At 39.2% G+C, this 16,196-nt stretch overlaps 1 protein-coding gene across 1 annotated transcript in view; it reads right to left on the bottom strand.

Annotated features, from left to right (window-relative positions):
• The window catches only part of ITGBL1 (integrin subunit beta like 1), a 190,375-nt gene extending 175,914 nt beyond the window's left edge, over window positions 1–14,461 (bottom strand). The window contains exons 1-2 of the mRNA XM_087967329.1: window positions 14,225–14,461; window positions 12,347–12,558 (exon numbers count right to left, since the gene is read on the bottom strand). Coding sequence (XP_087823455.1) covers window positions 12,347–12,558; window positions 14,225–14,325 — 313 coding nt within the window. The 5' untranslated portion in view covers window positions 14,326–14,461. The remainder of the gene's footprint in view (window positions 1–12,346; window positions 12,559–14,224) is intronic.
• Window positions 14,462–16,196: the final 1,735 nt, after the last annotated feature.

Here is a 16,196-nt window from a genome sequence, read left to right as displayed (position 1 = left end):
CATCAGTCCTTTGGGGTACATCAGATTAGGAAACAGAATCCACTGAAGAATTGGACTTTTTTTTCTGATAGTGAGAGCAATTAATCAACGGAATAGCTTGCCTCCTGGAATTGTGGGACTCCATCACTGGAGATTTTCAAAAATAGACTAGAAAACCATTTGACTAGATGGTATAACTCTTGTCAAGGATCTAGGAGTACTCATCTCAAATGATCTAAGCCCCAGAGCTCACTGTAACAGCATTGCCAAAAAGGCATTAAGAGTTGTTAATTTTATTTTGCGAAGGTTCTTCTCCGGTAACATTGAATTGCTAACTAGGGCATACAAAACCTTTGCCAGACCAATTCTTGAATACAGCTTGTCTGCCTGGAACCCACACTGTATATTGGACATTAACATGATTCAGCGAGTTCAGAGGTATTTCTCATGAGACTCTACTCACAATAGAATTCCCTATGCTCCAGGCTTGGAATTATGGGCTTGGACAATCTGGAACTGCGCTGCCTGCAGTCCGATCTAAGCATAGTACACAAAATTGTCTGCTACAACATCTTGCCTGTCAATGACTTCTTCAGCTTCAACCACAATAATACACGGGCAAACAATTGATACAGATTCAAGGAAAAACCGCTTCAAACTCGATTGCAGAAAATATGATTTCAGCAACAGAGTGGTCAATGTCTGGAATGCTTTACCTGACTCCGTTGTTACAGCCTCAACCCCTCACAGCTTCAGTCTCAAACTGTCTACCGTGGACCTCACCTTATTCTTAAGAGGTCCTTAAAGGAGGTCCTTAAAGCGCCCCAGCGTGCCTACAGTCCATTTTACTGTCCCCATTTGTCTGTATTTACTTCTTTGTTCTTGTTTATGTTCATACTTACACTTGTTATCTTGTACATGTTTGACAAACAAATAAAATAAAATAAATAAAATAAAATAAAGGTTTCTACCTTGAGAAATTTGGACTAGACCTCTGAGGTCCCTTCCAGCCCTATGATTCTATAATTCTCTATACTTTATTGAAATAGGCTATAATAACAGAATCTCACAAGCCTGATTGTACCTTACCTCCCGTCCCTCTTATACCTCAATTAATCAGGGAGGAGCCTGACCAACTCTCTTCTGAATACTGTCTTGTTTTCCAAGACTTAAGGAAAGTTTCAGCCCTCTTTGCATGTATAACAGCACTTACCAGTGGTGGACTTCATATTTTGTTAACATTCTCTGACTGGGTAGGCATGGCCAATTGGTCATGTGACTGGGTGGGGGATGTCACTCATCACATCCATCCCTGCCTTCCAGCCACTCACCTCAAAGGAACAAGTAGGATTCGGTCAGTTGGGGCTAATCCCATTACTGGCTGGTCCCGCCCCTGCCCATTTTTCAGGCTGTTTTGAGGCCATTTTCAGACCGTTTGGGGGGCCTTTTTCAGGCCATTTTTTGTCCCAAAACAGTCAAAAATGGCCTGAAAAACAGGCAGGGGCAGGACCAGGTGGTGGTTCGATTTGCCAGTTCTCCAAACTGCGCAGAATCGGAACAAGGGGTTCGGACAAATGCATCTGAACCTGCAGCAGCCCACCTCTGGCTCTTGCCTACTACTCTCAAAGTCATCTCCTAGATCCTCAATACGGGCATTTCTTACAAGCATAAAATGAGCTTATTGTTACATAGCTGGTCTTAAAATATAGCATCCTATAATGTTCAGCTATAATTTTCCACATTTTCAAATGCCGCATAAGATATCAGAGTGATCTGACATGATAAGCATTTTATAATCATGTTTTTTTTAAAATCACTGACAGCAAAGCATAGCTTCTCCCAGATTATAATTCAGCCACCTAATTTTCTACTGAAAATATCAATTGTGAAATTGGCAAGCTTAAGAACTCCTTGGTTTGTTGAACTCCTTGGCAAAGACTGCAGACAAATATATTGCCAGTGGTGGATTTCCTCTCATATAATATGGCAAAACTGGCAGTTTGTCTTGCATAAGGGCATCTTCTTGTTAATATGCTTTGACTTCTGTGAATTATTCATTTGTCTTATTTTGATCTGTGTTCAGAAGAAAGCTCTTTCAGTGTATCATCTACTTGATGATGACCTATTATAATAATCATGAGACAAAAATGTGGCTAATAGATAATCTTTTAAAATTATTGTCTTTAATAGATTTCTACACAGGTGATCTACTTCATTTCTATTTTATTTTTATTTTACATTGTCCTGCTTTTCTTCTTATATCTGGTCTTCCCTTTTACTTTTTATCTCATCTTCTCTGCTCTAAAATGGCCTGTTAACAAGCAATATATTTAATCAATCACAAGGAAGTCCTCATGTTGCTGGTTTAGAATTCTGCATCATTTTTAGCTGGTACCCAGCTAATAGGAATAGTGGATCGGATCCAACTTTTTATGAGCCAAGCTTGTGCTGCAAAATATCTTTCATGCTAACAGAGAATATCTAACAGAGATTTTGAAATCCAGACTGTCTTGATTATGCCAAGTTTGGAAGACTTGAAAATCAGACCTAAACTAAGAATTGAACATGTCACATACATCCCAGTTGACATTCAAGAGATCTCAATATTTTATGCATAGATCTAGATATATATCAGATGCAGTATTGTATATCAAAATCACTTACTGAAAGAAATCTACACACATGTAAATTTAAACTAAATTCTGAAGGTTCATTGGCCTTACAATTGAGAAAGTGGGTACAAAGTTGACGCCTTGATCATTTTTAATGAAACAAAAGGTCTTTTTAAGGAAAGGATAAAATTAATATTTCTTGGGAAATAAAGGTCTGAAAAAGGAAATCCTTCTCACCTTTCCTTTTAAAGTGATTATTTTACCCTCCCTTCCTCTTATTTTTAAAAAATCTAACATGTTTATCTCATTACAATACCATACTAATTTAATTGAAAATAATTATTAATGTTCAGATCTAGAAATATTCTAAAAGTATTCTTAGGCACACAAACTGCAGCAGAGACAGCAAGTATTTCATGCTTGTTGCAATTAATTCTGATTTACAAACCCCATATGAAGGAAACACAGCCTTTTATTAACTTTAGCTTTATTAACCTTTCTCCTTCCTACTAAGATGTGTATCCCTTGTACTCAATAGACAATAGAGCTATGATATTTGACCTGAAATTACCCAAATGACCACTAGATCACAGCAAAGTGTTCAGCATTTTCTGAATCACTTTGCTGCCATCTAGGGTACATGACACAGTGTATAATGCACAGTCAGGCAGGTAAAGTATTTTCTTCTGGTCCTTGCGACAGGAGAAAATCATGCCAAAATAAATTGCATTACTCCAGTGCCTAAGCTTTAATCTATCTCAATAACAAGGCTGGTACAAGTGGTGCTGTCCTTATATGTTATATGAGAAGCAAATTAATTTGTTTCCAAGGTAGTCCAGCTGAGAGATTTCATGTATAGTGAAAGGATAATGAGGAATATTAGGAAACCTTAGGCAATCTTAAGAGATTGATAGCCATTTGTCCAGAAGGATATAGGGTCTCTTGTTTGTGCAAGGGATTGGACTAGAAGACCTCCAAAGTAGCTTCCAACTCTGTTATTCTGTTAGTTCTTTTCTGTTAGCACAGGGGTGTCAAACTCAAGGCCCGTGTACCAGATTTGGCCCGCAATGTGGTTGGATCCGGCCTGTGGAGCTGTCCTGGTCCACCCGCATTGCTTTGGCCCAGTCTACTCACATCGCTTTGGCCCAGTCTACCCAATGCAGAAAGGAAAGCTCAGGCCAGTGAAGCTTCGGCCCAGTCTACCTGGTACAAAGAGGAACAATCAGCCCAGCATAGCTTCAGCCCGGTCTACCAAATTAGGCTAGCGTGGCTTTGGCCCGGTCTACTCAATGCGAAGAGGAAACATGCCAGTTTGGGGAATGGCATCAAGCTGGCTACGCCTACCTAGTCAGCCACACCCACCCAGTCAGCCACGCCCCCCCCCTCTCCAAGGTCAACCAGAGCCCTGATGCGGCCCTCAATGAAATTGCGTTTGACACCCCTGTATTAGCACCAAGGAGATACGGAGATATGGATTGGTAAATCCTGCAAGGGAATGACATGCTGCCAATGAGGGGCTGTGAAAATCTCCTGAAGTAACTCATAGACTTATGAAAAACATGATGGGTTTAATCAAAATGCTGCCTCTCCCCACTTCCAACCTGAAGCCTGCCATTTATGTCAGGCAGAATCTAGCCATTTTTTCTCAATTTAAATTGACCTCCTGAATACCTCCTTTTGTACTTGGAAGACTCTTCTTTTCCTGAGTGCTGATCAGATGTTTTGCAGGCAAACATCTTTATGGAAGTCAGTGTCCAGTTCCTTCTGCAACCCAAGCCAAATAATAATGAAGGGGAGTATTCAATAACCAAAGAGGAAAGACTCTGAATAGAGTAGCCTCAAGGGTCCAGTAGGAATTAACCACAGCCCAGCCTCTGTCTCCATTTTTACCAATATCATGGATCAAGCATCACAGAATGTGATCTCAGAAAAGCTTGTATTAGGAGAAGGAAGAAGATCCATCGTTAAAATTGGCAGAGTTAAATTTGAATGTAAGTTTCTCCATGGTAATCTGGGAATTAGATGAAACCAAGTAGACATGTTCTTTAAAAACATTTAGCAGGGCACCTTTATGCAGCCGTTAATGGCACATGAAGGTGAGCTTGAAATGAACTTATGAATTTGCAGACAGAAAGGTTTTCCATGTCGTCTGACATTTTATTGGGGTTCAAGTGCTTCTTGTGATTCTGATCAATATCAGACAGTGAACAGGATATGGTGGAGATAGAAAGCCTCCATTCCATGAAAATGTGGTGGTGTAACATGTTACTTGAAAATCTCAGGATAAACAATATTAATTAATGCTGCCATTTAGACAAAACAGATCAGAGATGGCAAGACATTGATTCAGAATCAGTTTGCACCTGGATGCTACAACAAGGAGCCTTTTTGCCACATTGCATTCCTACAAAAGGATTTGGGGGACTGATTGCCACAAAATTCTCTATGAACTGCTAAATGCATAGGTTTATGTAAAAAATTCAATTGATGCAACATGCCCAATTAGTTTTAATCATAAAATATTGAATAGGAAAAAATTATGTCCTGGCCCACTCATCAAAGCCACAGTGAAGAAGTCATACATCAAGTATAAAATAATCATATTATCATTTATCATGATACTTGAGCCCAGGCACAATTTAGGCCTCGTTGTTTCAATCCTATTACACCAACATTACATAATATTAATCAGGATTTGATGTGATAAATTGCTTAAATGTTAAGAACTGGTGTTGACATTGGAAAGAGTTAAGGTGTCAGAACGGCCATCTCATGCCTGCGCTTTGCATTCGCTCGATGCCACTCTGCCAGTGACTTTGGGGGGAGGGAGTTGGATGGGAGTGGGGAAAGCTCACTACACACTGTACCTTCTGGAGACACAGCTTCAAAATCAAACAGCTGGGAATGGCATGCAACTACATACCGGCCTGCCCACAGTTGAAGAGACCATTCCTAAAATACTCCATTTGAATATGATTGGACAATGGGAGACCAGCAGCGGGAAATGACTTGAGGGGAGAGGAAATTAAATTTTGAGACTTTGGCACGTGAATTTTGGTTCCAGCTTTGCTCTATTGTATGCTGCTTAACTTTTAGTAAACCGTACTTTTTTCAACAAATGGAGTCAAGGATCGTTCTTACTTAAAGTTTGGAACTGAGGCAGGTCTGACATAAGGCTAAAAAGAGGCCTGGGAAATTGTAAGAACCACCTCTTCTATTGTCAATTCCTTCCCTTCTGCTACTCTTCAACGTAGGTCCTGTTTCATATCGAGGAGCGATCTCTATAAATGTTAGGATTTTTCTCTTCCAAATGTGTGCTAGAAAGAAGAGTTTTGGGTCAACACAGTGTCCTTTAACAAGGTTCTGCAATGAAACTGTGAATCTGGTGTTTTTGGTCCCACAGCTCCCTGATGCTCTATTTGCAAGCCACCTTCGTGATCCTTCTAAATCCTGCCAGTTTCCTTGTGAGGAGATGTCTTCCAAAGCACACGTGGATCTTTTATGGCTTCTCCTTAACCAAAGAAGCTCTGCTGGTCTGTGCTCACTATCTAGACACTGGTCTCGACCTGAGTGGCATCTGCACTATTCAGAAACATGTTAGACCCATTAAGGCAGGGGTCTCCAACCTTGGCAACTTTAAGACTTGCGGACTTCAACTCCCAGAATTGAAGTCCACAAGTCTTAAAGTTGCCAAGGTTGGAGACCCCTGCACTAAGGTACTCACTGGATATTAAAACAGAACTTCCCAGGATATTGATATCATTATGCATATAAACATCCATTTAATTTGTTTTACAATTATATGTTAATAATTAAGTCTGCAGTTTTTATTAGTTTTCTGTGGCTTCATTATTCACTATACTCTACTCAACATGCACCATGTAGAACCTAATTTTTAGTAACTCAATACAAAATGTATTGTCTGTAAAGCATTTCAGCATGTCTCTAAATACTTCATTTTTTTAATCAAGAGGCTGTGTTCCAAAACAATGACTTAGTTTGCTTGTAATACTAAGTCAATATTCAAATTCTAGGTGTCTTTTTGCATAACTTTGAATAAGCCTGAGTAGTAACTAGAGTAGATGGGCTCTATTTACTTTCTCCTGCTATGTATAAAGGGCTCCTACTAAGTTTGGGTTCACTTTTCAAATAGCCAGCTTCTTACAATGGTATACTAAATAAAAAATCTACTAGATTGTGACTAGATTGTAAAAAAAATCTAGTTAAAGCAGAAAACAACTCAAATGACTGAACTTGAAAAGAGACCATATTTAGATTTCAGCCTCATATTCTAATATAAAAGTCCCCTGATCAAATTTATATGCTCCCTCAATAACTTTGATGCCAAATTATCCTGAAGACTGTCACATCATGGATTCCACACCCACCTTCCCTATTTGACTTCTGTATAGATTTCGTCTACTCAGGCTAATCACAGCCTCCCAAAAAAAGAGCCTTCAAACAAACCTTCTTGCTTTGATTGTCTCCAGCTATTGTCTATGACTCGCCCACAAGTCTCAAGGTCTTAAAGCATCAACCTGAACCCAGGGATGCTCTTCTTACATGTCAAACCCTGAATAAACAAGGCTGCTATGCCCCGTCGGAGCCTGGATCTGCGGAGGAGGACAAGCTGGAGCTGAAGCAGAAGGAGATCCAGCGGGCAGCTTTGTTGGCTTCAGAGGAACGTAGGCAGGAGCAGGACGAGGCAGCCCAGGGCCCCTCAGAATTGAGACGGCTTGTTAGCAGGGAGGAACGGGGGCTGGATGACTGAGAGTGGGCAAGCAATGGACATCAGGAGCGATGGAGCTCAGGCAATGAGCAAGGGCCACCCCTTCCTTATCCTTCAGCACGGAGAGTGGAGAGAAGGTGGGAACAGCGCAGGTCGATCTGATGACTCCGGAGGGGAGTGCTCTGCCCCTCTTCACAAGGCACACCTGGGAACTAAGATTTAAGAAGATGCTGTGGGGAGGGGCATTTGTCAGGAACAAATGCTGAATTTGTAGAGTTTTGTGTGCCGTTGCAGACATCTGGAGTTTGCAGGATTGCATTGCTTCTTCCTTGCTTCTTGGACTCAGTGCCTTCTTTCTTACTTCATGGACTCATTGCTTCTTCCTTGCTTCATGGACTCAGTGCCTTGTTCCTTATTTTGTCATATTTAAGACGGTTGCAGTATCCTGGGGACATGTGATAACTTTTTACAACCTTCTGACAGGCAAAGTTAATGGGGAAACCAGATTCACTTTACAACCGTTACTAATTTAACAACTGTCGTGATTCACTTAATAAATGTGGCCAGAAAAGTCATAAAATGGGGCAAAGCTCACTTAACAAAATTTCCCAATTAGCAACATTAATTTTGGGCTCAATTCTAGTCGTAAGTTGAGAACTACTTGTACTACCAATATGTTATCGGTGATAATGGTACAGAACCCCTTCTGATATTATTGAGCCAGATAATCAGCATAACTTTCAAAATAAAGGTCATAATCCAATTTAATAGCATAATAAGAACAAATGAGTATATTTTCTGTACTTGAATAAGGATGGAAAATAATATTGCTGTTTATCCTCAGAGAACATTCATATCCTATCCAAAACATTTTCACATGTGCAAATTCCAAAATATGATAGATGCCAGGACTAATATATAGCATTCTGAATCAAAACTTAAACTTTACTGTTTTTCTCTGATAATGATGAATAGTGTGTAATCCATCAAGCAAACGAGAGATGTTCTCAATTTTATTTCTCAGCCATATCCATTGATGGTTTTTTTTTATTATCCATGGTGAAATGGGAAATCTCTTCTATACCCATGGCATGTTATTTGAAGTATACTGTGACCACAGTGTTAATTATTTAAATTGTATTGTTCATTCATATGCATTCATATATATGCAGGAAATCAATACAAAGCCCCACCCAAACACAAAATATTTAAAACTTTATTAACTGCTATCTCAAGAGAGATTTGTTTGTGCTCTTAGGTGAGAATTTTCATGTTTAAGCCCTTAAATGAGCCAGGATTGCAGATATGGAGTTCTTCATTTATCTCCATGATCTGAATCTACAGTATTTTAATACAATCCTTTTAAGCACCTGCTGTATAAAGCACCACCTGCTTTATACAAAAAGATCTATGTAATATGAAATAGTATTGATAGGGGAAAAGAAATTTGTGAATGTTATGAACTCAATGTGTCTGACAGTTAAAGAACGTGATCCCTGATCCTCCTCCTGGCCCAGCACTAAAATGCCATGAAATTCAGGGAGGATTAGTGCTGAAAAGCCAATTGTTCTAGAATATTTCAGAGTTCAGTTTCAGGATAAATATTGGCAATGGCAAATTTCAGTTTCAGTTTATACTGAAAACAGTACAATTTTTCACTCTGAAGCCATCACTATATAACAATAGCAACAAAAAAAGCAGAGATAGCTAGTCCTGTTGCATGTTATCCCTCTTGAAGAGGGCAGTGTAGCTTTGTTTGCCCCCACAGACTCCAATCCATGAACAATTTTGATAGGCTATGTGACGTTGTGAGCTCCTCGTGGCCCTTATGAGATCCCCAATAAATTGTGATTGCCACAAAGGCTCAAACAAAGATGAAAACACGACTCTGATACAGAACGGAATTCTGAATCTGGTGGCTAAGGAGAGAAGGCACTCTTCCTCATGTATGGGAACACTGCTCTTTTTATTAAAAAAGAAAGGCAGGATTTTCACTGAAAATATTACTAAATGTAATATGTGACTGTCCTGAGAACTAGATAACTCTAAATGTATGACACTGTCTAATAGCTTCTAGCCAGATAGATAGATAGATCATTGCAATAAGATTTTTTTTAAACTTAGACATTGGATATTTTCCTTTTAATAAAGTTGATGCTAAAACGAGTTAGTATTAATTTTTTCCAATAATATCTTCCAAGCACATTGCTGGCATGCATTTGTTATTATTGGCATTCTCTGTAACATTCTTACTGACCTAATTGTGGACTCTGGCCTAAAAAAACTGACACGTTTCATGGAAAGGGGGCTAAATTTAAGAGAGGATGTGATCTGGGGAAAAATACATCCTGTACTTTGACGAATGAGGAAATTATGTTTTCCCTATATTGAGATTTGCAAAACTCTTGACAACAGAAAGTTAGCTATCAGAACAGTTGAAAATACCAGTATTATTTACAGTCTACAATTGTTTCTATTCTCATCAGATCAGAACTGCTCAACAGTTAAGACTGCCTTGTGCAACAATCTATGCATGTACATGCGAAAAAACTGATTGTATCCTACAGTTCTCAGTCCCTGCTAAGTGTCTGTAATCCAACAGACATGTGCCAGAATCTTACTTTGTAATGCACAATAGATGCTGAAAGACATGAAATCAAACAAGTCTGAGTAGGTCTGACATTATGGTATATCTAAGGGGAATTCTGGGTAGGAAATGTTTTTACATACCTAATGTAATATCTGTTGCCATTCTAATTGCCATAAAAATCAAAACAAAGAGCAAAGGATGCACAGAATATATAAAGAGCACAGCTCCACAGTGCAAAAAGAATGGAGGTTGACTAGATCCAGACACTGATTGATTGATTTTGTGAATCTAATCAGAAAATTCATACACATTCCTCTGTCATCAGTGCACTATGTAGGCAGAAGTAAGCATCTGCATTACCTTTAACTGAATAAGCAGGAACAAATCAGTAGTTTTAAAAAAGATTTCTAAATTGACTTGCGTACTGTATCTGAAAAAAGGAAAATCAACTTGGACATCGTGCAATGTGCACAATAGGTGCAAATCAGACTGCACAAGAGGATGGGGGAAGTATTTAAAAGCAACTTCCTTGCTCAATTCATCAGAAACATGGGAACCTGCTTAATTGTATGCACTGGATCAGTTCTCAGAACATAATTCAGTTTATTTAGTTATTGAGATAAACTATATGACACCCTTAAGAGTTCTGGGTAACATACAAAGTATTCATAGAAAAATATCCATAAAAACAATCTTAGAGTGTAACAGACATAAAATACAAAAGCTAAAACCCATTAACAGTCTTAAACTTAAAAAAAATAAATACACTTCAGTTCTGTCTTAAACTACAGGAAGGACACCGAGTGCTCCAATTGCAGTGTCAGAGAGCCTGTTTGGTATAGTTGTTAAGGCACTATAGGCTAAAATCTGGGAGACTGTGTGTTGTGCATTTAGGCACAAAGTCAGCTCGGTGACTCTGGTCCAGTCACTCTCTCTCAATCATTTCAGAAATCTTGCAAAGAAAACTGCAGGGACTAGTCTCGGCTGTTGTCAGGAGTCAATAGTGACTCAAAGGCGGCATCTCCTCCTCCCAAGGGTCAGAGCCCTAATACTAATGACACTCAAACTAAGGATGCTCTCCTAGCATGAAATCTGCATAGCCACTTGGATTCTTCGTTTTTCTATGTCACTCTTGGTATTGTCCCTAGAAGCCATCACTATATGATCTGAGATGCTAATATGAAAGAGATTGAGTGTATGAGGAAGATTACCAATACACCAAAAATTAATCAACTTGCTTCTTAGTTGGGCAGAAAGTATTAGCAAGGAGTTATTTTCCTGGTGTGAGTTGCTAATGTTGGTTTCTTTATTAAATGTACATGTCATCCATCTCACCATCAAGTGACTCTGGATGACTTACAACATCACAAAACAATAATATAAAGTTAAAACATTGAAAGTGAACAAAAAAAAACTAGATAAGAAAGTAACCAATACATAAATGGAGCAGAGGTAGAATCTTCTTAGTCTATTAACCACTTCCAGAGTGGAACATCCCCATCCAGGCTCCAAGCTGATCAGAGCAGAGCCAGAAAGCCAAGGGGGCAGATTTGATCTTGAGCAGCATGATGTTCCAGAGGCAGGAGCCATGCCAGAAATGGCTCTTCTCCTGGACCCTGCCAGTTTATGTATCAAATTTTCACTAAAAGTTTGGAACCATAAATGGCAACTGAGAACCAAGAGTGCATCTAGATCCTGACTTATATTATGAGCCCCTCCAAGTCTTCTAAGGTTGATAGCAACATAGAACTAAACATAACATTTAGTCAATGTATGCTTCATGCAGGAGCAGGAAAAGACGTGTTTGGATTAAAGAAATAATAACCAGCACTGTGTGCACACCCATATATACTTCAAATCGTATCTTCCCTTTCAAATCCAAGTCATTCATATTCCTAATAAGAAATACTATAGTCAATTCTTTCTCTATTAGTCAACTAAGGACATGCTATTGTTTAACAGCATCTCATTATATTGAAACGCCTCAAATAGATCTAAATAGTAGTTCTCCAGAAAAAAAGATTAAGAAACCCAACACCCTTCATAGTTAAGCCGGAATGAAGACAGGTATCAAATTAAGGCTAATCCATCAATCCAACTCCAAAATCAAAAGTGATTTCAGTTAAAGAAATAACAGTTTAGTTGAAATTTCCATTCAATTTTACAAAGGACCCAAATATTTAAAGATGGAGGTGATGAGGAACTTTAACTGTTGGGTTGTTGCTGTTTTTTTGCTATCGTCCTTCAATGAGTGTGCCATTTCAATTCTAATTCTGTTGGAAGCTTCATTCATCCACACTGAGAAATTTAAAAGAATCCAATGAAAAATGCTCATAATTTGCTAAAGCCCAACACTGGTTCAGATAGATGTAAAATTGACAGGATCGGTCCTTAAACATATTGTGGAACTCTTTGGAATTGCTGCATCTTGCTTACCTGCACAGATTTCTCCACCATAGGTTTCGCATACCCACTCGTGACATTCACACAATGGCCCATAATATTTGCCTGGCTCAGTCACTTGACAGATGCAGACCCCACAGTTACATTGGCCTTTGCCGTTGCACAGTTTTCCACCTGGGATTTGGCATCGCTGCTCTGACTCAGACTGGGAAAGTCTGCAAGATGAGGTGCTCTTCAAACCACTCCTGAAGAGGATGAAAAAAATAGCAAGTTGCAAAGACATAGGTATTCATCATCATCATAATTTTAGCCATGGTCTATCCACTGTAGGCTTCTTCTGCATGTTTTCAAACTATATGGTCCTCTGCTTTCTTCTGCCAATTGGGCCCTCAGTACTTGCCGATGTTGTCAATCCATCTTGTTTTAGATAGATATCTTTCATGGATGCTTTTTATCGAGTGGGATCCATTCTACGACTGCCTTGGCCTACCTGCCATCAGTTCTTCTTGCTATATGACCAGCCCATTTCCATTTCAATTCTTTTACTCTCTTCATTTGTTTTCTGATCACACATACAAAAAACAAAACAAAACACCCAACCCAAACCGAAACCAAAGCTTGGTTCATAGCATTCTTTTCCTCTGCAAAGACCACACAATCTGAATTAGCTCCTGGATAAACCATTCTGTCAGTCACATATTTACTAAAACGGATCCATATTTCTGCTTCTGCTGATCTGCAAATAAACTATTTCATAGGATGCTCTAAAGGTTCAAGAATAGAAAGAATGGTGCTTTCTATGACTGCACAGAGTTTTGGATTTGATTCCAAAAAGATGCTTCAGAGGGATGCAAATTTCAGAGTAAGACTTCCTGCAACTTATCAAAGCAGCCAGGCCTTCTCAGAGCTACCAGACTGACACAGCTGCTTTAAACAGTTGCAGTCAACTGTTCTGCTTACAACTTTATGAGTTCTGAAGCATCTTTTGGGAACTGAAACTGAAGCACTGCACAATCCTAAGACTGACTCATCCACAGAGAAATATAAAGAGGCCATCTAACATAGAACCATTGTTAGCAAAAATGTTTGGGCAAGTTGTCCAAGTAATCAAACATGTCATCTCTATTTTTGACAATTCATTTATATTTCCCGTGAGCAAATTCACCTTTGAAATCTTTCTATAGGTATTACAAAGGTATTATATTACAAAGTATCAGGCTTTTGTAATTATAACTCACCAGTTCTCCATTCCCCAAAAGAATGTTTCAGATTGTTGTTAATGGGATTGGTTTTAGGAGAATAATCTAGATAAAAGAAACCCCACGATATCAAAACTTTCAAGTGCTATCCCAGACCTTAAGTACAGAGGTAAACATTTGAGGCCATACAAATGCCAGGCCAGAGTCTTTTCAGTATTATCACTCCTGGATACATTGCTAGTCTCACAACCAGAATTTTTGAAGGTGTGTGCATTTCTTTATTATTGGTATTTCTGAGTCAGGGCTTTTAGCAGACATGAGTTTAAACAGAATAGCATGAAACTGGCAGCCCTGACCGGCAAGTTTATAAATGAGTAGATCATATTAAATGGAGACTATTTAAAGACTCCCTTTGGATAGTCCCCTTTTGCACTCAAGGGGGCACTATATACAAAATTCAGGGCCAGTTTTTCCTATCCCCACTCATTCGGGGTATTGATGTATGGCGTATATCTCCGCTTCACTGACAAAACGGTACATCAAGAGATTTGTTTTTGCATCACAACGGGATTTCTGCTTAAAGTTACAGAGACAAGCAGCAGTTTGAGGAAAGAAAAAGCCATCGACGCACTCTATTTAGCAGCACTTTCTCCCTGCACCCTGTTGTCCAGACCTCAAAGCTTATTGCTAAAGCAGACTGATAAGAGCTTACCGCGGGGAAAAGGATGAACTTTGTGGAATAGCAGGCAACAAAATGAAGACTGAAGAGGCGAGTAGCAGCACCACCAAGCCGAGAAAGCCCTTTGTATGCATGATTAAATCCAAGGGCGGCAGTAAGAGTTCCTCCCGGAGAGTTCAAACACAGAGACCCACTCGGATTGTTAGGTTCTGAGCTGGCCAAAACCAGCTCCTTCCCCCACTGCGCTCCACCAAGTGCCTTTGATTAGCTGTCTGGAAGCTGGATTTGGGCAGCATCCTGGAAGAAAAGGCTAGTGCCAAACCCCGAACTGTACAGGCTGGGAAGTAATGAGAAACAGTTGTACAGCCAGATGTCTTATTTTGACATAACAAAGTATCCTGTTTATGGTTTTGAACTAACACTTTTGATTCTAAAAGCCAGACACCTTAAGGCACTTTTTTTTTTCCAGAAGGGATCTTTTGATGAATGGAGGTTTGTGATAGCGATGGTAAAAAGATGGGGAGAAATATATCCTTTGGTAGATTTGGCAGGGAAGTCTAGCCATACTCCGTGTAACATTAAAAGCACAGGTGAGTGCTTCAAATTCTTCAGTGGAGAAGGAAAAATAGAAAGTGACTTGGTGCCTCCTCTCCCTCTTAGTCAGCAGAAGCTGTACATTAGAAGCTGTTCCTGCTGACCTTTAGGATGTCAAGCTGACAACAACTGCAGTGTCAAAGCATCAATGTAAGAGATTTAATCAGTTTTCAAACATCACACAGGAGCAAAGCTAGGCTTGTCACTATGCATTTGACTGCATGTAGGCAAAACACACAGAACACAGATCCACAAACATGTATTTCCCGTGCTCCTAATTAGATATCCCACCCCATCTCCAAGCACTTATCTTTTTGACAAGGCAAAGAACCTATGAAGCAGTGACTGCTCTCTATGCTTATTTCCTGATGAGTAGATGTGCAGCGCTGAAATAATCAGCTTAGGCAGGTACATCTTTTGGAGGCTCAAAAAAAAAAAAAAAAAAAAAGGCAAGATGGCATTACAATTGTAGAATCACAACCTTTCTTCTTATCCCGAGTCCAGGTTAAAAAGGGACAAGTTAGAGGAAGCTGGACAGTAACCAAGTTACATTTCACTAATCCTGGTTTGTCGAATATTTTTATACAAAATGCGCAATAGCATTTTACATATTCAGCTTTTCCCCTCATTAAATAGCTGCCACCGGGGATGGGAAGTCATAAAAAGAGAGATACTCAACCTTTCCACTCACGAGTTTCTAAACAGTGCTGGAGGGAATATCTAATTGGTGCAATAACTTGCTTTGCATAATACCAAAAAGGTATTTTTATTGAAACTTTAGAAAAACATTACCGTACCTTCTTCTACCACAGACTAAAGTCTACAAATATTGCCAGAGCATAGAGGATGAAAATCCCTCCATGTTCCATGTCCTAGATCTCTTATCATGTTTATTTATTATTATTTTATCTCATCTTTATTATTTTCATAATCATACTTTCATTTTTATTTTGCAGAAATAAAGGTTTTATTTTTATAAATAACTCAAGGTGATGAACATACATAATACTCTTTTCTCCTATTTCTTCTACAACAATAAACCTGTGAGGTGGCTTGGGGTGAGCGAGAGTCACTGCCCCAAATTTACTTGGCCAGTTTTCACGGTTAAGGCAGAACTCATCGTCTCCTAGTTTCTAGCCTAATGCCTTAACCACTAGACCAAATATTTCCACTATCTCTTTCCAGTGCTTATTTAAAGGCCCTGAAGAAATCAAAATGCAGGTATGATTGAACATCTTCAGTGTTCTGGTAAGAAGGAAAACTAAATAAGGAAGCAAGCCAACAACCTGGATCAGTCATTAGTTGAGGGGATAGAAACATGTATTCATGGTAAACATACTTTTCAAGTGAGCCCTTGGAATATCACCCGTGCCCTACACCATAGCACCATTCTGGAGGTTTATTACTATGT

This window comes from Notechis scutatus, chromosome 5 (assembly GCF_049901735.1).
Source record: "Notechis scutatus isolate UNSWTSFEM ecotype Mainland chromosome 5, rNotScu1.2, whole genome shotgun sequence".
Lineage (NCBI taxonomy): Eukaryota > Metazoa > Chordata > Lepidosauria > Squamata > Elapidae > Notechis > Notechis scutatus.
This window is presented reverse-complemented; position numbering and strand designations above follow the sequence as displayed.